The following is a 23,452-nucleotide window of genomic DNA, read 5'->3' as shown; positions in this document are numbered from 1 at the left end:
AGGTACCCATGCAGGGGGAGGAATCCAGCTCCTGAGCTGCACCTGCATGTTTCAGGACTATTGGGATGGTTTCAAGTTAGGTCAATTCATAGTGGAGTGAGCACACACACACAATGCTGGAGAACAAACCAAGATGTTTATTTGAAATCATATTTACAAGTGATGCCTCTCTCATCTAACCCACCCAGATGAGGGAGTGGAGACCAGTATGGGGAAAGATGAACGCTGGCAGAAAAGTGGAGACAATCTTCTACCTTGAGAGCAGCTGCACATCTGTTAGTTAGGCATGGAGATGACAATCCAGAGTCTATTGGATAAAACATTTTAACACAACTAAACCAGACTTTAAAAAACAAATTCAGTCCACATTTTTGAGTCATGCTGCTAGGTATTTTTCTTTTTTTTTTTTTTGCTATAGACCTGGACCACTGGGGGTCATTGTTCCTTACCTTCCTCTTTCTCCGTAGTGCCGTTGTTGCAGATGGTATTTAAGTCTTGTTCTGCTGCAGTACAATGGGTTTTCTTCTCTACAGTGACAGTCACTTGTGTAGACTGTTATTCATACTATTGAGACCATTTGAAAGTATCGTAATACTAAATAAACAAAATCTAGAAATGTAAACCCCAGGTCAGAGGAGGTTGAGAGCTAAACCTTGCAGGACACACCAGAATGGGAGATGTTCAGACGGAGGGATGACGTGTTTACAGAAGCAGTGGTGGAATTTATTGGCAAGTTTGACACGAATTGGCAAGTTTGCAGAAAAATGTTAAAATGTTTCCAAACTGGAAGCCTTGGGTGAAAACAAACATTTGCAATGCTTTAAGTTCCCACATAGAGACTAGCAAATTGAAATATGTGGGACTAACTCCACTTCCAAGTCAGTGGATCTTTAATTTTTTAACCAGTAGATCTAAGGCAGTATGACTGGAGAGACATGTGTATACAATAGCAACGGAGCCCCACAGGGTTGTGTCTTTGGTCCCTTAACATTCTTAGTTCACACAAATGACTGTGTAGCCACTACCAACTTTGTACACATATTTTTGCTTATAACACAGTTGTTTCTGTCACTGCATGTCAAGCAGCCAACAAAGCAAATGACTGACCATGGCAACAGATGAAACTGCAAAGAAAATCTGTGTTGCTGTTGAAACTTGTGTACATTAGAAAGTCACATTCAACACTTTTTACACATCAGTGTTTCTGAGAAAAAAATGCAGGAGCATTTTGGAAATAAACCTGGCCATAGTGGCAATTTCCTGGGCCTGGATGACTGCTAGAAGAAACAGATCTGGTCGATTTTCATACAAATCTTAGCTTTAGTCAACAATGAGCTATGACAGATTTCAACAGCAACAAACTTCTGACTAACAGGATCAAAAGATGAAACCATAAACCTGTAGGAGTCTGGACATAATGAAAAAACAAAAATATGATTAAGACAGAAGAAAGTATAGGATTAAGAGAAATGTCTAAAGGGGAGAAGCTTGAATCAAAAGTTTAAATTTCTTCCAAATAGACCCATAGGGATGAAAAAGAGGAGCTGAGGTCCTCCAAGAAGGAAAACCAGCAGTACATTGCGACTGTTCTCACTCCATTAGTGCCTGAATGTCTACTGTTGAGGATTGTTTGACAAGAAAAAACAAATCTATCCACATTATAATAAAATGTCTTACAACATAAGAACGCTCCACATCTGAGTTGTATAAACCCTATCAGCAGAACTGGCTTCATCTAAGTCAATCAGAACACATACTTTTGTGGCACTCATACGTGCTACTTTCTTGAAAGTATCCTTTAGAAAACTATTGTGAAATGAACTGGCCAATCAGATAATCGGACCAACAAGGTCACAGGAGTTTTGTAAACTTTAAACTGATCGTTTGTTGATGAAGACGAGATTATTTTTTTTATGTCTTTGATTGCAGCTCCTCATCTCTGCCTGCTTCAGCTTATCAGCAGTAAAGCAGCCAACAGAGAACAAGGCAGAGTTTCTGCAGTCATTGAGAGTAGACAGACCCCATACCAGTCATCAACAGCAGATCCTCAGTTTCATTCCTGACACTGGCTGGTACGGATGGTACAACTCCAACACATGGAGCCTTGGTTGTTGTATGACAGACAGTAGGGTGTCACCCATCTAGCTAGTGTGATGTCAAGCATGCCTTAAACAATGTCTTGCATTAAGTTGTTTAATTATATGTACTTCCTTCAGTAATTTCAAGTGTGAAGTGGCCAATCTACTGTCACAAATTCTGACAGTGATGTCACAGTCATGTGACATCTCTTAACAAACAGAGTGTGTGCAGGAGCTGCAGGTCATTGGGATGTCTGTTCCTTCTCCAAGTAGTATCGAAGAGATGGTTTTCCAGCTGAGGATGTGAAGCAAAATAATGGCGACTCATCAGTCCATTTCCTGTCGGTGTAAACATCCCCACCCCCCTCAAACGTCCAAACCACCCTACACAGCCATCTAGAGGGGTATCACATGGTGGATGTTCCCCTTAACCCCCGCATCATTTTAAAGATTCTCTTTCCCGTAAGAAAAAGCTAAAAAGTGACCCCCCTCCCCCCACCACAGGCACGGCTCAGTCTCTGCTTCACTGACAGAAAAAGTCCTCTGAATGATGAAGATCACAGGTCCATAAGAGAGAGAAAGAGGATGAGGAGTAGCAGACTGGAGGACTGGACGGAGGACGAGTTATTCTGCACCATCATCCCCGTTCCTGAAACACATAGACGTTCATGAGGACGCTGCACATATAGGCTACCAAGCTCATCTCTGCCTTTTAGCTATTTATTTAGTTTTTAAATATTTCCGGACACGGGCTTGCAGGGTTCTGTGGGAGACATCTTTGCTTGCTTTTCACCTGAGTCTCGGGACACAATGATCTCATGAGCTGGTCCGTCTCCACCTTCGCCCCAGGACCGGATCTCCAGCACGACATAGCCATTGTCTTTTGGCTGAGGCAGGCTCACTGATGTCTTCGTCTTGTCCAGAAGCTTTAGAACCGTCTGGTCCTCATGCTTGTACAGGACCTGACCCAGTGGTAATTTCCAGATGTTAGAATCAGAATTGGGCTTTATGCAGGATAAACCTTAGCCCTAGTCTAACAACACAAAACTTTCTATGACAGAAGACCTTTTCATGTGAGCAGAAAGCTTTGTCAAAGCTCATCAATGGCTCTGAGCCATCAAGAGCTTTCCAACACAAGGCCTTACTGCTAGTCTGCAGCAAACTTGTCACTTTTTTTTAAAGTGACAGGTTCATTTATGGATCTGACAGTAGGTTTATATATATTAGCGTGTCATCTACATATAAATATATCTGCATAATCTAATTTAATCATAATCTAATTTATTTTTTAACCGGAGCCATGTAACACATTAGGACTCAGATTATAGGCTTGAGAAGCACGACATGCTACCTGTTTGCCCTGACATGCAGTTCCAGACTGCATGTCTAATTCTTACATTTTTGCTAATGCTCTTTCTATATTAAAAAGTGTGTGTGTGTGTGTGTGTGGGGGGGGGGGGGGTCATTGTTTCTTTTATTTGTGTTTATTATAGATGACTCAGACTCATAAAGCCGATCTTTGACTTTGTTATTTGGATGTTAAGTGATGTGTATATCTGTAATTTAGAAATCATGACACTAGTAAATCAGTAACTTAAAAGAAATGAAATCGGGTGGCGTGGTGACCCCGAGTCAGGACAAGTCATTTGAACAACTAGAAACAGACATCTTCAGGGTTGGGTGTGTTGAAACGTCAGGGTGTCAATTCTTGTTTGTGTGTTGTCCTCACACACACAAACACACAAATCCATCTCCTCTAAGAAGAACCTTTTGTTTAATCCACTCACTTTGTAGCCCAGGACCGCTGACTCGTTGTGCAAGGCCGTCACATGATCCCACCTTACTGCCACCTGGGAGCCTTGGATTTTCCATGAAACGTTTCCAGGAGGACGGTTGGGAGCTGAAAAAGGTGAATAGGAATTCAATATTTGAAAGTGACACCATACAGAACACAAATGTACAGCCACACGGTGCAATGTGGGCCCAAATTAAAGCTGTCTGAAATAATTCCACAATTGAATCTCAAACAGTCTGGGAGTTATGACTGGCAGAGGACACTGTGGGATTTCCACCCTGTGGGTCAAACATTACTAGAAAATACCCCCGTAAGGGCTTGCTGGTTGCTAACTAAAACTATTCTAAAGGAAACCTGCTGTCTTTCCCCGTGTTGAGCTGATGTCTCGTAATAAAGCCAAGGGTGAGCCGGCCCTGGGAGACTCAACACCCGTCAAACAATGAAAGCACATATGGAATGTTCCTCTAATGTTATGTTATCTACTGTTCCTTTTATTTCTCTGAAGTGCATGTAGGCTAAGGCCATACGTGGTTTGCGGGTGGTGACGGTGGTGCGTGGCGAAGACGGCCCGGTGCCTGCGCTGTTATACGCAAAAACTGCGACGTGGTATCGAGTGCTGGGCCGAAGACCTGACACTCTGGCAGTTGGTTCCAAGCCGGCAGTTCTCACTCTGTCTGCTGCCGCTTCCCGCTCATGTTGTCTCCAGTATCGGATCTGAGGAAAAACGAGACACAGGAAGCCAGGGTCATGGAGGAGCTGTGTGGAGAAACAGATCACCTCAACCTTAACTTATTTAACACAGCCAAGTGAGGCTCATATCAGCCTTTACGGCTCTATTATGAGCAAAGTTCTTGTTCAGAGTTGTGAGATTAAAACTGATAAAGTGCACTAAACAGGAAATAAAATTCACATCACAGTGGGTGAAAGGATCACACATAAACAGACTCCCTGGCAACATCACAAGGTGATCGTAGAGATCGCACTGTCTTTTCTGTTTGCCTTGAAAGACCTCTTGTTATGTTGTGTTGTTTTGTGATGGAAACAGACAGCTGAGACAGGGTGCACCACCTCAACAGTCCCCTTCTTTAAACCATTTAAAATGAACCTTAAATTACATTTGTGAAAGTTCTAGGGCTTATGCCAATTCAGTTTCTGTTTTACAATGCACCAAAGTAAAAATTCCTAAAATGAGGCTGCTCTTCACCTCATATCCTCTCAGGATTCCATTAGCGCTCAGCTGCTGGACAGGCTCCCAAGACACCTGGATCTCAAAAGCGGACAAGGCCGTGGCGTTGATGCTCGCTGGTCCAACTGTTGGTTCTGGAAGAAGACAAGTGTTACAACAGACACTACATACATATATATTATATCTATCAATCTATCTGTCTGTCTTTTAAATGATCAGTTGATGTGTTGGGCCAATCAATTGACTGGGAGTCCCAGTCTTTACAGTCAGTGTGTCTTTGGGTGAGATATTGAACTTTTAGTCACTGTAAACAGCATTGCATACAGACAACCCTTTAATGACTAAAGATGAATGTAACTGTTAATCTCAAATATCAATAAGTTGTGGGTGCCCTCTGGTGGTCAGGTAGAGACAAACTATGTCTGAGGTTCACAATATGTGACAGCTGCTCTCCGATGCAAATATTTTCAGCAGCAATAACATAAATCAATCCAAAAAAGGCCTATTGTTAACCATGCAACAATGGTCTGTTTAGGTGACCAACAGCTATCTATTCATTTAAAAAGTTGAATTCATGGTCCTTTATCACACAGGAGATATCACTCCTCATTCACAGACTGTTTTATCCCATCATGTTCTAAGGGTTCAGTTGGAAAGGCCATTCCAGCATCTGAGTCCTCCAAACTTTTTAAAGAACTCCAACTGCTGACCTCAGCCAACAGACTCTGAGACAGTGGGAGTCATCTGACCTATCAATTTGCATTGACCCACCTTCTTCCGCAGAGTGGACCTCCACCGTCTGGCTGAATGGACCCACTCCTTTCCGGTTATAAGCCTGGATTTTCACCTCAAAGGGAGTGTACGGTGCCAGGCTTTGATTGTAGTACACATGTCGAGAGGACTCCACATGTGGGATTCGAACTTCGGACCACGCTGCTGTGCCTTTCCTCCTGAACGCCAGGATATATCCAAAGCCATCCCCATTTTGGTACTCCCTGGCCATGGGCTGCAGGATTTAGGAAGAAACCATCAACAGACCAGCAAGTTAACATTTAACTTCTCCATAACTTGAGAAGGTCCAAATCAGAGCTCTGTGTAGTAGCTGTCAGCAGCAACAAGTGTAGAGATTTCATTGTGACCAAAATGTGGAAACAACAGTCTTGGTGACCTTTTGTTTTATCAGTCATGATCAGAGAAGATATAAGCTAACCCTCCAAACATAAAGGGAACTCTAAAATGAGCATTTAGAGACTCTCACTTTTATTAATGAATCTTAAGGCTAAAAGATGGAGAGCTTCAAGTCTGCATACTAATGATCTGAGAATGCAGAATCCACTCACCGTCCACGTCACTATCAGCTCATGATGATCTCCCCCTCCTCCACCAAGTCCACTGGGGGCCACAGTGGGAGCTGAGGGCCCAACATACATACGTGTAGCATTAAATTCAGAGGCAGATCAGATTAAAAAGCAAAATAAAATCGTTTTGCAGTTTAATTGAAAAAACCCAGATAAATCAAGTTGCCTTTACTTTTTCGGATGAGATAAAAGATAATATAAAGACAGACTTTTAGCTTGAAAAATGATTGATTCAATGGGGCCAGAGCCCTGTTGGAGAACTGTTTTCTTTACAAAGTCTCGGGCAATTTTGTGCTTGTTTCAGCTAGTTGGACTTTTCTCCCTTTTTAAGGGACAGCTCACCTGTGGACTTCCTCTACCCTCTTTAACGGGACGGCTCACCTGCAGGCTGCGTGCGAATCCTGGCGGATGGCTGGCTGGGCTCTCCTTTGCCCAAGATGTTACTGGCAATCACCTGGAACCGGTAATCCATCCAAGCCATTAGTCCAATCACACGAGCCGACTCTGCATTCCCTTCGATGTTGGCGGGTTCTGTTGCACAGTGGCATGGGGGAAGGATGAAGCATGGTGTCAGCAGCTGTCTGACTCAAGAAGGCTCAGTGAGTCCCCACCACTCACCTGAAGCCCAATGTACGTGTAGCTCTAAAATCCCTCACCTGTTCTCATCTTCTTCCACTCTGAGGACAAAGACGACTGCCCCATGATGATGTACTTGCCGATGGGGCTGTGGTTATCATGGCCGTGACTCCACCAGAGCTCCACAGATGTGTCCGTCACCATCTTCACCAGAATTCCACCAGGAGGTCCCGGGGGGGCTAAAATCAGGAGATGACGTCGAGTGTGAGCTCAGTGGAACAGTAGCAGGTCAGACTGGGGTGACACAAGCAGTTATGGTGAACACTGCTAAAGAAAACACCAGACACCAGATAACAGGCTAGTTCTTTGCAGATCCAATGTCCAAACAGAAGTGGGATGTTCGTGTCGGTTCATGGTGGATCTTTTACCTCGAACCACCAGTCTTGCTGAAGCAGAAGCACTGTCCACAACTGTCTGAGCAGTGCATGTGAAGATCCCCGCCTGGCTTAGCTGAGCATTAACAATCAAGAGGTCGCCGATGTTCTCCTGCTGAGAGGACAGTGGGGGGCGGGGGTAAGAGTTCTGGAGTAAGATGTCAGCAAAGCAGCTGGAGAACTTCATTCTCACTCAGACAGAAACAGACGGCAGAGGACTTTGTTCATCATGCACAATTCCATTAAGAGGCTAGTTCTCCTAAAAATGATCTCATAACCTGCTGCAAACAGAGATGTTTTGGTAATATCCCTTTAAATTGGCTTTCAGCAAATCAGCTGCTGCAAAAAACTGCTGCCTTGACCATCAGAGCTTTCCTTCAAGCTGACGTTTGTAAACATTTGGGCAGAGGAACCTGCTCTCCTGCTTCCTATTCTGCTGAACGTCCCAGGCATGCGCATAAAGAACCCCCATCATCCAAGAAATCGCCCCCTGCCCATATTCCAACACTCACCCCCTGGATACGGAAGTACCGCCCTGCGGGGTCCTCTAGGTCTAGCAGGACCCCTTTGAGGGCCCAAGTGAAGGTCAGGTCCATGGTGGGGTCATGGGAGGCATGGCACTGCAGCGTGACATTTTCCCCCTGATTGATGTCTGCATTGGAGGGGGCGAGGGTGATCTTGGTGGCATCTACAGGAAAGAGCACAGAGGAAAAAAACATCAAGAGGATGAACAACAAAGCCAAAAATCTGGCTGCATGTTGGGTCTCTGGACCACAGCACATCCGTGAGTGAGATAAGTCATCCTGTGTCACATCTCAGTAGCAAATATTTCTTTGTTTCAAACAGGCTTTAGTGAACTCTATGTTTTAACATATCAGTGCTGGAGACTTGGACTGGAGTCACATGATGTCAGTTTGACTTGCAGAGGCCAAAAGCTATGGACACACCGGAAATGTGATGAGCATTAAAGAAAGGGTTAAACGCTGGCTATTGAACGTGCGTTTCAACCATGGTGCTCACACTAGACAAGAAGGGAGGGGCTACAGTTGGAAGAGGCTTGGTGTGAAAATTTGAAGCAGTATAAATCTCACATATCTTGATTTTCTATAGCATTTTCCTATCACTGCTCTATTACGATATAGTGAAAGACTTGGTGTCATAATTTCAGCCAGGCACAAACCGCAATTATTCATTTCTCCTCCATCAAACAGTTGTTTTGTTTGTAGAGTTTTTAATCCAGAGGCCCAAAAAGCACATTTACGTGGACTTTTCTTTGAAAATGGCTGCTTGAATAAGGGTGGTGTGAATGCAACTCAAGACATGAGCTGCTTGGTCTCCACAGCTTTCTGACACTTACAGCACTTTAGTCTTTGTACCAAAGTGCATGCAAAGCAATCATCCCAACAAAACACAAAAAAGGCTTCCTCTTCCCTTAATCTATTCACAACTTGGTCTGTCTTCAGTGACCATACAGTTGTCTTGCAGCAAGCATCATAATTTCTACAAACAATAATTGTTTGTCGAAATTCGGGGGGAGGGGGTGTTGGCATGTATGACAGACTACCTGAGATTCTGCATAGACATGGTGGCTCTTGTCAGGACAATCCAGAGATTTGCCATTAAAAAAATTGTAATACTATTAATGTTCTGATCAGGGCAACCATAAAGTGATGAGAAAGCTGCAGAAAAACTAAATCTGTCTACAGGAAGCCAAGAAGGGAAAAAGCAGGATGCTGGTGAAAAACAAAAAACAAAAATCATGTAAAAAACTCATTGTGCTTGAAGGATTCATGGTGTTTGGGATGAGAGGGACCTAATATATTTCTCCAATGACTTCCTAATGTGGGATTTAACCATGATTTAAATGGATGGATAAGATGGGTTTGATCATTGCGTCAGGCTGTAGGTGGCGCTGTACTTTGTCAGAATGTTAATTCTGGTAATGACTTTACCTCTGACAGACAGGTGTCCCGTGCTGTTGGCCTTGCCCAGGTAGTTTTCAGCAAAGCAGGTGTATTTTCCCTCATCAGCCCGGCTGACATTTCTGATCCATAGCGTTCCGTCCGGAGCCACAGTGATTCTGAGAAAACAAAAGTGGTCTTCAGAGAGACTGGCTCAGCCCTGCTGCAGATAAGGGCAGGTATTGCTGGTGAAGTGTTCTTCCTGATGTGAATACAAATGGAGGCAATGATTTTTTTGCTCTGCAGGTTGTGAAGGCTGTGCTCCATCAGAAGAACAGGAAACTTGCCTGATCAAATACGTGGTATGGTATGGTATATGTTTGCCAACCACAGTGGCTGTTTTCGATTACATATGGATCACATGGTTTTCAAATTTAAGATTCAAAGGGTTTATTGTCATATGTACAGTAAGGAAACAGGTTTCTCTGCACAATGAGATGCTTACTTTCCTGTTCGCTCTGAATACCAAAAGGTTAAAGGTTAAATAAAAGGTTTGCAGTTAAATAAAAAAGATTTGGTAGGATATTTACAGGATACCTGAAACATTCACCCAAAATACAAAATATAACTATGCATCAATAAATGACTAAACCTATATACAACTCAACTGTTGTGCAAATTCAGCTGACAGTTACTGTGTAAAACAGACTTTGTGGGCTAAACAGTGTGATACACTTGGATGTTGTTAAAAATTAAGGTGTAAGAACAGTAATAATAAACAAACAACTCTTAATATGGAAAGATGTTTTTAAATAAGTTATTCGCTTTGAAATGTTTGGTTTAAACAAACACCACAAGAGTTATGATGACACATTATTTCCAAAATTGAAATGGCTGAAAATTTGTGACCGTGTATTTTATTTTACAAGTTGCAAGTTGCAAGTTCCCTGCTGTCCTTGTGCTGAACTTGTATAAGCCAGTGGCCTTGCGGTAGAGCGTCTGCCCGAAGACTGGAAGATCATGACGTTAAATCCATGGCCCAGTCATTCCCCAGACTAAAAATAGGACCCAATGCCTCCCTGCTTGACACTCAGCATTCAGGGTTAGACTGGGGGGTTAATCCACCAAATGATTCCTAACTGTGGCTGTGTCTGTAGCTCACCGCTCCTCCAGGGGATGGGTCAAATGCAGAGAACAAATTGTCCACAAATAGGTGCATGACAACTAATGAGACTTTAACTTTAACAATAGAAATCAAGAAATTCGAATAAATACAAACCACGTTATTTCACCACTACACAGTAGCATCAAATAGCAAAATTGACAAGTATAGTTATGATAGAATGTAACAGTCATACAAAAACAGTAAATGTGTTGGAAACATTTATAAACTAAACAATTTCGAAAAATATGCTAATTTTTTGAAGTTTCAAACAGATGATGAGGTGAGCAGTTTGATATTTTTTTCTTGGATTTATTATTTTTATTTTATCTATAAATTTTGCATCTATAATGTAAAATATAACAACAGTTCACTATCTATTTTAGGGAATTTTGCAGTAAAAAATACAAAATGTACGACTTTAACTTGGGTTTCAGTTCTACTGTTAAACTATTTTGTAATGAAATGAAAACATAAAAAAAGCTGGGGTTGTACTGAGACAACAGATATCAAACATTGCCACAAAAAAAATGTTTTAAAGGTATATTATTCCAGTAAAATACTCCAAAACAATAAAAAGGCCCAAGGCTACTTAGAGTTAAGTTATAGTATGTTTCGCTTTCACTGTCAGTAAAAGAATCTGTTACTAATGTGGATGTATTCACACGTCTGCACATTTTTAAACCTTCTCATCTCTAGATTGTCTTTCTCATACAGACAACTCCCAGAAAACAATACTGGTCATCTCCTACCATATTTTCATGAAATTATTAATAATTTGACCTTCAGTGGCTTTAAAGAAGAAGGGCATAATGAAGAGGTTTCATGGCAAAGTATCAAGAAATGTGAGCTATCAGTTCATGTTTCTGATGAACTTATATCATACTAGACGGGCATCTGTATTTGTGCCGAGCCTTTGCTACTGAACTACCTGCTACTGTTGGCGAGCAGCTCCGTCCCACGGCTCCAGAACAGGATGGGCTTTGGGGCAGCTCGAGGGCGGCACTCGATCATCACCTGCCCTCCCCTAGCTGCCGGGATTAGCCTCCGGACTGGATTCAACCTGAAGTCTGGGGCTTGAACTGGAGGGAAAAAGCAGACAGCAACATGGAGGAAGACGTCGTCCTCTCATGTAAGCAGACAGAAATGCTCAGTAAAGGGAGCTTGTTCATACCTTGGACTCTCAGCTCAGCAGAAGCGTAGATGGTGCCATGTTTGTTTTCAGCCACACACTGATACATCCCAGAATCATCCAGGGCCAGTGAACTGATTTTAAGATTAGCTCCGTTCACCTCAACCCGGTCCTGGAGATCCGCAGGGAGAAGCAAAACAATAAATGACACAATGCAGCACTGAAGGTAAGTAAAGCAAAGAAGCAGGTCACAGGGGGAGGAACCCTCAGAAACAGGGGTGACCTTAACGGTAATCTGAGGAGATGAATGGGAAGCATTAATGCTTGATAGACAACCCAATCATTCATTCTACCTCCAAACTTCAGCTGTGCAAAAAAACTCAGTACATCGATGAACAAACATGCACTCCTGTGTGGAAAGTTCAACCAATTTATGATAAAACTCCTAATCACAACTGTGGTCAGCCTAACAATAAAAAAAGTGTAAAACTTTAAACAAATCCAAAGGTAAAAATATTTAAGATGTGTTCATCATAAAGTCTTTTCCAAAGTGATACCTGTGTGATAACAGGCTGCCCGTTACGGAGCCAGCGTACAGAGGGGCGGGGTTTCCCAGATGACAGACAGCTCCAGAGAAGCTCCGAGCTGATCTCCACTTCTGAGTCACTCATCACTTGAACCCAATCCGGCTGAGCTGCAGGGGGGGATAAGGGATGAACAGTGTTGGTACTATAGAATTTAGATTAGATTAGATTAGATTAGATTAGATTAGATTAGATTAGATTAGATTAGATTACATTACATTACATTACATTACATTACATTACATTACATTACACTTAATTTTACTGTCATTATACCATTGACTAAATATGAGAACTGAATAGAATGAGTGTGACGTCAACCATGGAAAATTGTTAGAATGGCCTCCAGTGAAATAAAGTCAATTCAGCCACCATTTGTTCACCATACAGACATTGCCATATTGGAGATAGACAACGTCAGTAAGTAGTGATTGGTTCGAGTTGGGCTGAGTCATCATTTCTATGAAAACCACTCTCGCCAATCAGGAGTCCACAGCCCTACCACTTGAAAGCGGGTTCTGGAAAATCTGTCAATCATTTTGAGTGTTTGACATAAGACCACCTACTTTTTTTGAAGCATCTGATTGGTCAGTTTATAACTTTAATAACTTGAAGTAGAGAAAAAAAAAACAATGAAAAAATTTTGGATTGGCAAGATCCTGTTTGCAAAAAAAAAGTAGCAGTGCAAAAATAATTGTATTCATTACATTCTGACAAATAGAATTACTGAGTAATAGCTGTGTATTTCTTAATAGACATATATGGGATTTTAGCTTCTTAAAGCCAGCAGGTACTTCTATATGGTCAATTTGACTTAAAACAGTCAATGCATCATGTCTATAGGAATAGGCAACTAATATTCCACTGATATCAAATCAAGCACAAAGGCATTGAAGTGGAGATATTTACATTTTGAAAATTCAAAGAATGTACGAAATGCAGTGATGGAGGGTTTGTACAAACTTAACAGTTCATAAAGATGTATAAAATGCAGTACATTGTGTGTGTTTATGAGTATGCATATATAGATACGCATATATGAACAAGGCTTGATGAATTAAGTAGTCAAAGGAGAAAAAGTCTCTTTGTGGCACCTTGAACTGAAATCCGTCCTTGATGTGTGTCCCTTCCTTCTGAGTTGTAGGCTTCACATTCGTAAACACCTTCATCATCAAAAGAGAGGTCAGGCAGGATGAGGGTGGGGCCCTCTGCAGAAGAGCCGGTTTTGGACGGCATTAGTCCGTCCACCTTCCTCCATCGAAGCTTTGGGACTGGACTGTTGTAAAAATGTACAGTGAGGACAACAGAACAGATGATTAGAGTTCAGATGTTTGATCAGAGGTAAGATGTTCTTAACACAGTTTTCTTTTTATGGTTTTCATCTGATAGCAGAAACACACGACAGAAGCAACTCTTCAAAGCAAGAGGAGTTCAGGCAACAGCTATGTTACGGTAAGAAAAGTGTTTTAGATTAAAATAACTCACTTTCCATAAGCAAAGCACTCCAGGGTCACAGTGTGTCCAGTAAGCGCATACGTCTCTGCAGGAAAGCGCACCTTGATGGTCGGAGCTGACTTCCTGGGATTAGCTGAAAGTACAACAAAATCTATAAATCACACAATAACCATTGTTTTGTCATCAACACAACATCCCCACCATCCAAAAATGACATCCATCTGTCTATACTTCATCTATCCTTCAATATTTTCTCAACCACTAGATGTCAGTGCAGACTCAAATGTGACAAACCTGCCTGCCAAAATAAAAAACAGAAATCCTGATCAGTTAAATCTTTAAAAAAAGGGTTTGGTTTCCTCAAAATCATGGATTCAGGAAGTGGATCTTGAAACACACATCCAGTCTCTCATTGTAACCTGATTGTACCCAGATTTAGAGCATTCATACCATTGGGCAGCACGGAAAGTGGGATGGGTTTGCTGAAGGTGCTCTTGGTGCTTATGTCCAGGTTGATGGTTGTGAAGCAGAAGTAGTTTGCAGTATCGTTCGGCTCTGCTTTGGCCAGGAACAGGTTCCCCGAAACCTGAGACACGAACCAGCGGCCATCATCCGCCCTGATGAAGTTCGGGAACTCATTGATCAACCAGCGGTAGGACAGGGCTGTAGAAAACACACATCCAGATGTTTCATAGGCATCAGAACTCTCTCTGGATCAACTGATACTCATAAATGTTGGTGTAGTTTAAGATCATTACAAATATTTTCTGTAAAAAGATGAAGGATGCATTCAGACTGGGAAAACTGTTTGGTCCGGACCCAGTCCCCTTAATTTGGTCCAGATCGAGTCCTGAACATTGCGTTTGGTCTATATTTAGATATCTGTCAACCGGCCTTTCCTGATCCCAACCAAAGCTAGTAAAAAAAAAACATGTGAACAAAAATGTCCTCACTCCTTGGTCAGGAATTACAAGGGCGAGGCAAAGCAACTAGAAACTGAAATTATGGAAGTCCTGTGTTTTATAATTCTTCTCGGGATAGTTCATTCAAACTTTATATTTTGCTGACTGATTTTAAATGCCTGTATCAACATCATACTCAACCCTTTTTATTCACTTTTCTACTTCGTTGGAGGCATGCTGAAGGCCGGTTACTGACAAGAAGATGTCTAAGAAGGTACACCGATAATCGTTTACGACATAGATTGTCTGAAAAACGGTTAGAAGCAATGTGCATTACGTTAAAATTTGTTTTGATGAGCCTCCATTCATCCAACCACATTTCAATGAGTTGCTGTCTCTCATCGCTGTGGTGTTATGTCATTGTTTTGAGAGGTAGCTTTTAGGGTGATGTCAGAGCAGTATGTGCCACAAAGAAACACAGAAAAGCACGTAAAGCGTTTTCAATTGTGTTACATAAACATTGTATCAAGTAAGGCGTTGGACTCTATTTGCTCTTTTTTAACACGACAATCGTTGCTTTACATTTGTTCGCGGCTCTTCGGTTGCTACATTCTGACTGTGTTTGGATCATGTGACCACCGGCTATGGTAGTCGTTTTGGTTCAGTTATTCTGCTCCGAGTACATATTGTATTCAGACTAAGGAATCTCAGAGTGAACCGAAGCTCAGTTCATTGGAATCTAACTGAGACCACTTCCAAAGATGCATCCGAGAGCGTTTCCTGGTCCCAGACGATGGCCCACTTGGGTGTATTCAGACTGAATATTTGTTCTAGGTAATCGGGGGAAACGAACACTGGTTAACTTAAGCAAACTAAATGTGTGCAGTCTGAATACAGCCAAAGACTACATTATTCTAAGCATGTTTCTTACTCAGACATGGAACTTTTTAGCATTACCTGGGTAATGTGGAGGGGGTTGACAAGCCAGAAAGGTACCCACACCCTCATATGCAGTCTGTGGACTCCTACTGTCAGGAGAGAAGTCATGGAGGTCTGTAGAAAGATGACAAAGTGAAAAGCAAGAAGGGAATGCTAACAGGAAAAGCGAAATCATTTTCTTCAACTCCAAACATTTCTCTATTTATAAATCTGGAGTGATCTGAAAATAGCTGTAGGTTTCTCTCACATCCAAATTTGAGATTAGCTGCTCTGCTGATGATAGTGCCGCAGCGGTTGATGACGAGACATTGGTACGAGCCCGTGTCCCGAGAAGGCTCTGGACTGCTGATCACCAGGTTGCCGGCCACCAAGGTGTGGCGCTCTGATCCCAGGGGGACCTCAGTGCCATTCAGGAGCCACCTGCCAAGCAGTGAAAACATCACCCGGTGCAGGTTTTATGGTTAAAGCTGACATGCAAGCAGCTGCAGAGACATCTGTTGCCCCATGAGTGCGGGTTCTTCATGCAGCCGGATTTGACCCACCTGTATGAAGCTGCTGGATTGGCCCTTGCCTGGCAGCTGAGGGTCACCTTCCCTTCAGTCAAGCCCTCTGGATAAATTAGGCTGCTTGGCTCTTCTTCAAACACAGGTCCACTGTCATGACCTGACACGCACACATCTCCACCTGCAAAACATTTCCAGTGAAATCATCAGGAAAGGGTTTTTGAATGACAAACTCTGATGATGTAATGATGAGCTCTCCCTGTTCCCTGAACTCAAAATTAAGCTGCTGATGTGTGCTAGATGTGTGTCAAAATATGAGGCAAGAACCAGAGCAACAGGAGTAAAACTAGCAGCTTTTATCAAAATCAATACTTTATTGGTCCTTGTGGTGATACTGAACATGCTAAGAAAAGTTGACAGTTTTGGAGTTGTGACTCAAGCGTGACATCAACATTAAGCTTTTCCATATAAAGGCTTTGCTTTTCCAGATTTAAACTGAAGTTCAAGAATTAACAAAAAACTGCATTAAATTGTAAACATTATTCCACTTAAAAAATACTCAATTTGAATATAGCTGAGGCTTGTATGTATTATCTGAATTATAAAAATAAATACTATTCATCATAGGTTTATAATGAAAGATAAAAAAGGTAAATAATCTGCTCTACAACATGTAAATTAATGAGGTTTAAGTAACAAATGTTGGTATGTGAAATTAATTATATTATAAAGATCAAAGTCAAAACACAAGAAAAAACACCTGATTAAAATGAAAAAGATTTGCAATTATTTACATTACATTTAGTTGTCATAACAATTAGGGTAAAAAAACACAAGTTCAACTTGTAAAAAGAATCCCCTAAAAAAACAAACACAAATGAGTTGATTTATGGAAAAAACAAGAAAAAACTCACTGATCACTTCCTTCAGAGACACTGAGCTGAGAAGAAGCAGGCCAAGGACCGTCTCCATCATCTGAACCAGCTGGACCACAGCAAGAGAGAAAACCTTTGGGCTTAGACGTGCCTGAACACAAAGAGAGGCTGGTGAAGATAAGCCCAAACATGGAGCATGCACAACTGTTTAAGTCCAAACAGAAATGACATATTTTCACAGAGCCAAGCAGCTTTCTGCTGCTTTTCCAGAATGGAAGGTGTGGAAAAACACAGAAAAGCCCTAAATCTGAGAGACTAAAGATGGGTTTAGTGTTAACACAACAAATGCTGCTGCACAGGACCTGAGACGATCATTATTCTAGTTATGGATACCCCGAGTCTATCATTCTGTAGTGGGATGGATTAAAAATGCAGCAGGGATTCTGTCCCAGGAGTGGACATCCTAAACCAGGGAGCTTCATCTCAGCCTCTGCAGGCCTCAGTCAGTTCAAGTTGGAGTATGGATCATTTAGAAGTGAAGGAGAAAGAGCAACATTAAACAATAATGGGGTTTTTAAGTCCCACGTCAGTCATCTTAATATCAATTTTTAAAGCACATTAATAGTCTGGTGTTCTATTAATCATAATTACGCCATTTTTAGTCAAAATCAAAAAATCTGCATCGTTTTCTAGAACATAGTTTGTGCAAAGCAGCAGTAGTTTCGGAAATTTACCTTTGCATTGTGGGCAGGACAGTTAGCGTGGAGTAAGCCTGTCCTCATTCCCCATCATCCGTTTACACTTTCTCTCGCTTGCTTACAGCCCTTCAGAACCCCAACTTACATTTGTAGTGCAACAAAAATGACGAGCTATTTGGAGCTATCCAACCAAACACTATTGAGCCAGATGCCAGCTCAGACGAGGAATACGAAGATGAAGATGGATCTATGTGTCTACAAGTCGATGCATCAGATTGGAGCAAAGCAGAAAGCTTGTGGCCCGGCAATTGTAGAAATGCACAGGCTATTTTATCTGCTCCCACTTCAAAACGATTTGAATAAAAAAATACTCAGAAATGCAATTTGAAGCTTAATTTTCTTTATATATGCCCTCAATCATAAGAAAATTGCTACAAGAATAAGTTAAAAACACCAAAAACACGATTTTTACTGGATACAAAAAAGCATCGCGAGGTGATTTCCTTCAAGCACGGAGAATCTCATCCATCACTCCAGTCTGTCACTGATTATTAGAGAACAAAAGCAGCTCCACAAACCCCTCCCCACCATTGAACATAGCCCCACAATACCCCTACACTTACTCTGACATCATGTTTGTCTGGGTAGGTGATGTTTTAATCGGATAAACATTTTGTTTGGAGAATCAAAGTATTGTTGTGACTCAATGATGTGTAGACGTAGATGGACAAATTCAGTGATAACATGAACCATTGGCTTATTCTGGGTTTATCAGAAAGCTACTCAATGGTTGTCACAATCTCGATCAGTTACGTCATCACCAAACAATCAAATACTAATCAGAACATACAAAGTAATAGCTGAGATTTGATCATATCTTGTCAATCAATCGGCCCCCCATTCATGCAAAATATAAAACCCCAAATATTGAAATAAATGACTAAATGTTCCAATTCCCAGTACACCTGGCATTAACTCTAATTTGCTGTTTTCAATCACATGATGAGTGCTGTAGCCAGGAGAGTAAAACAACAATTCAAGATGGCTGCTGATTTTAGACTTTTACAACAGAACCACAAAAGCTGGTCGGTTTTCTGATGATTTAGTTTAACTAAACGCCTGCATTCATCTGACTTAACCTAGAGCCAACTCAATATAAATCGGTTAGGGAAGATTGATGGATAGATGGATGTAAATAGTAATATTTGGGTCTTTGCAACTCATTTCCAGCACCTACAGAATTATTCCAGTCCCTATGTTAACTAAACCAGGACAGCGCAGTTTTTACTGTCCTTCATTGGAAGTTGTTCTTTCTCTGTCTTCGTTTAAATGACTCCCCACAGCTGCTGAGGAGGGCCTGTCCTAATAAGCTCCTCTCCCCCAGAGAAGCTCCTCTTTGCTCCTATCCTGAAGTCAGCCCGATAGTTAACAGTTCACCAGCTGAAAAAAGACATTTCACCTCAAATATTAGAGACCAAACTAAAAAATGACCCAGAATACTACAAGCAAAGACTCGCTGGATCCTGCGTTTCATCAAGAAAACAGGAAGTGTTTAAGAGAAGAGTGGATCACTTCTGACCCATTTAGAAAAATCTCTATAAGTTATGTCTGAAGTGCAACATTGAACAAGAACCTGTGGAACAGTGGTCTGATGGACACTAAAGAGAACCAGAGCATCTGGAGGTGGACCGGTCAGAACATGCTGATCCAAATCTTAGGTATCATTCTGGAAGGGTAGGTTCTGACTGTAGCATTGATCATAGATTGAGAGCACAAAATACCACATCACCTGTTATGAAATCAGATGTGGTTATAAGTTTCTAGTTTAAACTGAGACATGGTCTTCAAGAAGAAGACCTTCTCATCTTCATTGGCAGCAGAAGACGACTGAAAAGGACCGAACCACCCAGACACCGTCCGTGGACCAGGCTTTGAGGGAACCTGCTGTGTCAGCATCAAAGGCTTGGAAGAAATTAGGTCACCAACATAAATTATTAATTTGGGGGTGGACGGCACTCACATCTGCACAGGTGACAAGTCAGTGACCTATAACCTTTTACCTGCACCCCAAAAAGATCAATTTTTGTGCTCCTTCCTATAAGACTCTGCCAGGTACCGACTTCCTTTCCACCCCACCGACTACAACACAATAAAGAGGATGTTGGTGAGACCATAGCCCCCCATCACTGAACATGCAGGAAACTTGAAACAACTGAACATCAAAGCAGCTGAGTTTTCAAACTTCAGAAGCTGTGATTTTTGCATCAGAACTTCAGAAAACCAAAGACCCTGAACATCAAATTAAAGCTTCTGCTTACAGCCCAGCTGCTTCTCACATCCCCGGAGCTCCAACAACATAACATCAGTGTTGAATGGTCACAGAACACATACATTTAAATTAAACTAAAGACTCAAAATCAGAAACATTTTTTGATCTCCTGCTAATTTTGTCTTCTAAATCAATTGAGAAGGTCATTATTGCATCAAACCCTGCCTGATGACTCAGTACCAAATTTTCTTTGAGTCTTTTTTCAAAACATTGCAAGTCAAAATTAAAATGGGAATACTGGTCTGCTTTTTTTTTTCTTTTGTAACCCTACAACATTCAGCTTGAGTTAAAAGAAGGCATTACCTGGAATGTTTTTTTTTTAGACATACTGTGGCAGTTTGTTTTCAAGTATTAATATGTCAATACCCATACGTCTTACCATTACTGGAGCTCAAGGAGTACTGCTATCGGGATTTTGGGCCCCAGGAAAATAATCTTTAAAGTGCCACTAACACAGCAGCAAATTTATTTTGTCCTCACTCTCTGTCATCTGTGTTTCTGCCCTCTTACTTTCATCTGTACCCTGTTCAATCTCTTCTTCAAAATCCTTTAGATTTCTCCCTGACAAGAGGAGGGTCCTGGACCTGGTGTTGTATAGTGTACTTGGCATACATGAAATACATGGTATTTTATATAATATATCATTTCTAATATAGTCACCAACTTGTAAACTTCTCTGACTGGACCAAGAGCAGTCATCCTTGTCTGCTGCACACACCAGACTTTATCTACCCTTCTCAGTGCTCATTTTCAATTAAAATTATTATTTTTAACATGAAATTGAAAATGAAATATTTGTGATTATATATTGGTTAATGACTTACTGAAATCATTTTTTTTCTTTTATCATTTCATCATCTTTAGGGGCCTCTGTGGGCCCCCTTTCTGGGCCCCTAGAATCAGCCACCTTTAATCCCCTTTTCGGCGGTCCAGCTGGAGCTACGAACACCTAAAGTTACCTTCAGCGGCTCTGGAAGACGGACATGAACAAGAGCGACTAAGGCCACGCCCACACAATTCAAAAACATCGGTGGTCCAGCAGAAGCAGCAGCCTCATCCTCTCACCTCGGCTAGAGGGCTGAGTGAGTGATGGAGCAGAACACGAACCCAGGTCCTTCTTTGATCCCGGAACAAAAGCGGGAATACCGTCGTTTTAGATACAGCAGAGCCGTGTGCGCAAACGTTGTTGCGCGTGAGTGCGTCATTTGCTAACGCTCCCCCAAAATGTGAAAACGCGTGCACATGCAGCCTGTAAAAAAATCCTCGTGCACACGCAGTCTCACCTGACTCTCTCCGAACCGCAGATCCCACCGCGAGCGTGGACGAAAACAGTAAATAGGTTCCGCCGTGCGCAGCCCGTGCGTCAGTGACCGAAACCAGACAACGATGGCAGAACAAGAACCAGCTTGTGGTCCTGCTCTGTCTGCGCCGATCGATGCGGAGCCCTACCTCACTGATGCCGCAGATGGAGCCACTCCTGAGATGAAGGATAGAGCCGCGCCGCCTCCCTCTCTGATCTGCCCCCCCTCCTCATCTCTCCTTTATGCCTATCACCTCCCGGGCCCCCCTCATAATACAGCTCAGCCACTTCCGGCCCCGTCACAATACTTAAACCGGAAACCATCGGTTCATTAAGAGATGGACTCTGAGCCGCATGAAGATGAAAGCTTTTATTTTGAAAAGCAGACCCCTCGTCTCCCACAGCTTTACAAGGCCCCCAGCACCTCCCTTTGTTGGGCGACCTGCAGCCTGGACATCGGGCCGCCCCCGCCTTCCACCAACACAACCGCACCACCTTCTCCCCAGGGAGGACAAGATGAGAAAGAGAGCCCCCCAATTAAACCCAGTGAACTGATGTGCAGAGATGACATATAGAACCCACCCACCCCCACTAGAAGCGTGACTGCATTGTGTTCATAGGAGAAAAAACACATGCTCTTTGTTGAGCTGACAGAAGACCCTCCGCGCACAAAACATCTTCATCTCTTTCACTTTCCTCAACTCAACCTCGGACCCCAGATGAACCCAACAACACTGCATGTGATGAATGAATCTGAAAGAGAAACTTCTGTCTCAGGATGAACAAGAGGCTACATCTTCTGCAGGAGTCAACTTTCAGCACAACAGCTATTTTCTTCTGAACATTTTACCGTTAAACGAAAAGAGAACTGTTCATGTATCCACATTCAAGAAAAAGCTTTAAAGGGTAAAAGCTCAAACTCAACCTCTTGAATGGCTAGGTGAAACGCCTAATAGGATATTTTCAGGAAACCTCAGTGAAGAAATTAAAAAAAATTGAGATGGAGCATGTTGCAGCCACAACTAAAAGCATAGGATAGGGTGAGAAGCTTATCTCAGAGAAGCTTCGAGTTAAGCCAATTGAAATTCTGTAAAAGGCATACTGGATGGGTGGATGGATTGTTGAATGGATAGATAGAAGGATGGATGAATAGCTTTTCTTATTTTTTGCACAATTATACATAATCCTGTTTTTTAGGGATCACTGTCCTTTGCGTTTCATGCTACCGTTAAACATCCACATCGTTAAACATCTTTCTTTTAATGGCTTTTAACAACACTTTATCTGCAGAACTTAATTATGTGCTAAATCTGTATTTTAGCACACTCACCTCATAGATAGAAGGCTCTGTTTTAACTTCTGACTGGACCTTTTCTGAGTGAAATGAACATGTTTTCCTCATGCATGTATGGATATTTTCTGGCTTCCTCCAACAAACAAATTTTCAAGTTAAAGTCCACTCTAATGAAAATGGTGTTTTTGATGCCTTTGATGCCTTTACCACCACATCAGGCACACAGTCACGCAGCCTCACAAACTGTGGCCTGTCTGTGGGGTGGCTGATGGTCCAAGCAGTGAGATGTTGGTCCACGCCTGCAACCTCCAGCTTCCTCCACAGTAGTGATGGCTGGATGGTGGTGAAAGCACTGGAGAAATCCAAAAAACATGACTCTCACAGTGCTCCTAGGGGACTCCAGGTGAGACAGGGCCCGATGCTGCAGGGAGATGATAGTGTCATCCACCCCGATGCCTGGTCGATATGCAAACTGCAGCAGGTCCAGCTCACCCGGGTGCGGAGGGGGCTGAGGATGATCCTCTCCATAGCCTTCATCAGGTGGGAGGTCAATTCTGATGCATCCACTTGCAGACAAATAGATCCATCAAAGTCTTTGTTTTCCTCATCCGGGCTGGCATCTTGCTCAGAACTGTATGGCTGGATAGCTCCAATATAGCCTGCCATTTTTGTTGCATTTGCTATGTTAGGTCAGGGTTGTGAGGGGCTGTAAGCTAGTGGGAGAGAGAAAAGATGGATGATGAGAAGATGGGCCAGGTTTACTCTACGCCAACTGGCCCACGCACAACTCAAAGGGTAATTTCTGAAACCTTGTCCTAGAAAACGGCACAGGTTTTTGGATTTTGTTTGAAAACAACATAATCCTAATGAAAGGTGACAGTGATTGTGTGTGGTTGTGTCTCTGCAACAAACTACCAACCTGTTCAGGGTCGATCCTGCCTATGACTACAT

The 23,452-nt window shown here is 42.3% G+C and overlaps 1 protein-coding gene across 7 annotated transcripts; it reads right to left on the bottom strand.

Moving 5' to 3' along the window:
• Window positions 1-117: 117 nt before the first annotated feature.
• cntn2 (contactin 2) lies at window positions 118-21,493 on the bottom strand. Of its 7 annotated transcripts, none has more exons than XM_011475227.4 (23): window positions 21,357-21,493; window positions 16,920-17,031; window positions 16,045-16,186; window positions 15,750-15,922; window positions 15,521-15,616; window positions 14,112-14,324; window positions 13,692-13,794; window positions 13,301-13,482; window positions 12,180-12,316; window positions 11,665-11,794; window positions 11,422-11,572; window positions 9,380-9,507; window positions 7,940-8,115; window positions 7,422-7,542; window positions 7,074-7,232; window positions 6,799-6,948; window positions 6,400-6,470; window positions 5,831-6,065; window positions 5,078-5,193; window positions 4,401-4,587; window positions 3,866-3,978; window positions 2,872-3,040; window positions 118-2,727 (listed from the first exon to the last, which is right to left on the bottom strand). In XM_011475227.4, exons 2-23 carry the CDS (start codon window positions 16,978-16,980, stop codon window positions 2,636-2,638), a joined length of 3,105 nt encoding a protein of 1,034 aa, XP_011473529.1. In that variant the 5' UTR covers window positions 16,981-17,031; window positions 21,357-21,493; the 3' UTR covers window positions 118-2,635. The 7 variants fall into 7 exon arrangements, with proteins under 7 accessions (XP_011473529.1, XP_020559019.1, XP_011473528.1 ...); XM_020703360.3 differs by having other exon boundaries at window positions 7,422-7,539; XM_011475226.3 differs by having other exon boundaries at window positions 21,191-21,430.
• Window positions 21,494-23,452: the final 1,959 nt, after the last annotated feature.

The sequence above is a fragment of the Oryzias latipes genome, chromosome 5 (genome assembly GCF_053564925.1).
Source record: "Oryzias latipes strain Hd-rR chromosome 5, Olatipes_Hd-rR_3.1".
NCBI classification, from domain to species: Eukaryota; Metazoa; Chordata; class Actinopteri; order Beloniformes; family Adrianichthyidae; genus Oryzias; species Oryzias latipes.
Note: the sequence above shows the minus strand (reverse complement) of the source record. Positions and strands in the feature narration are given on the sequence as shown.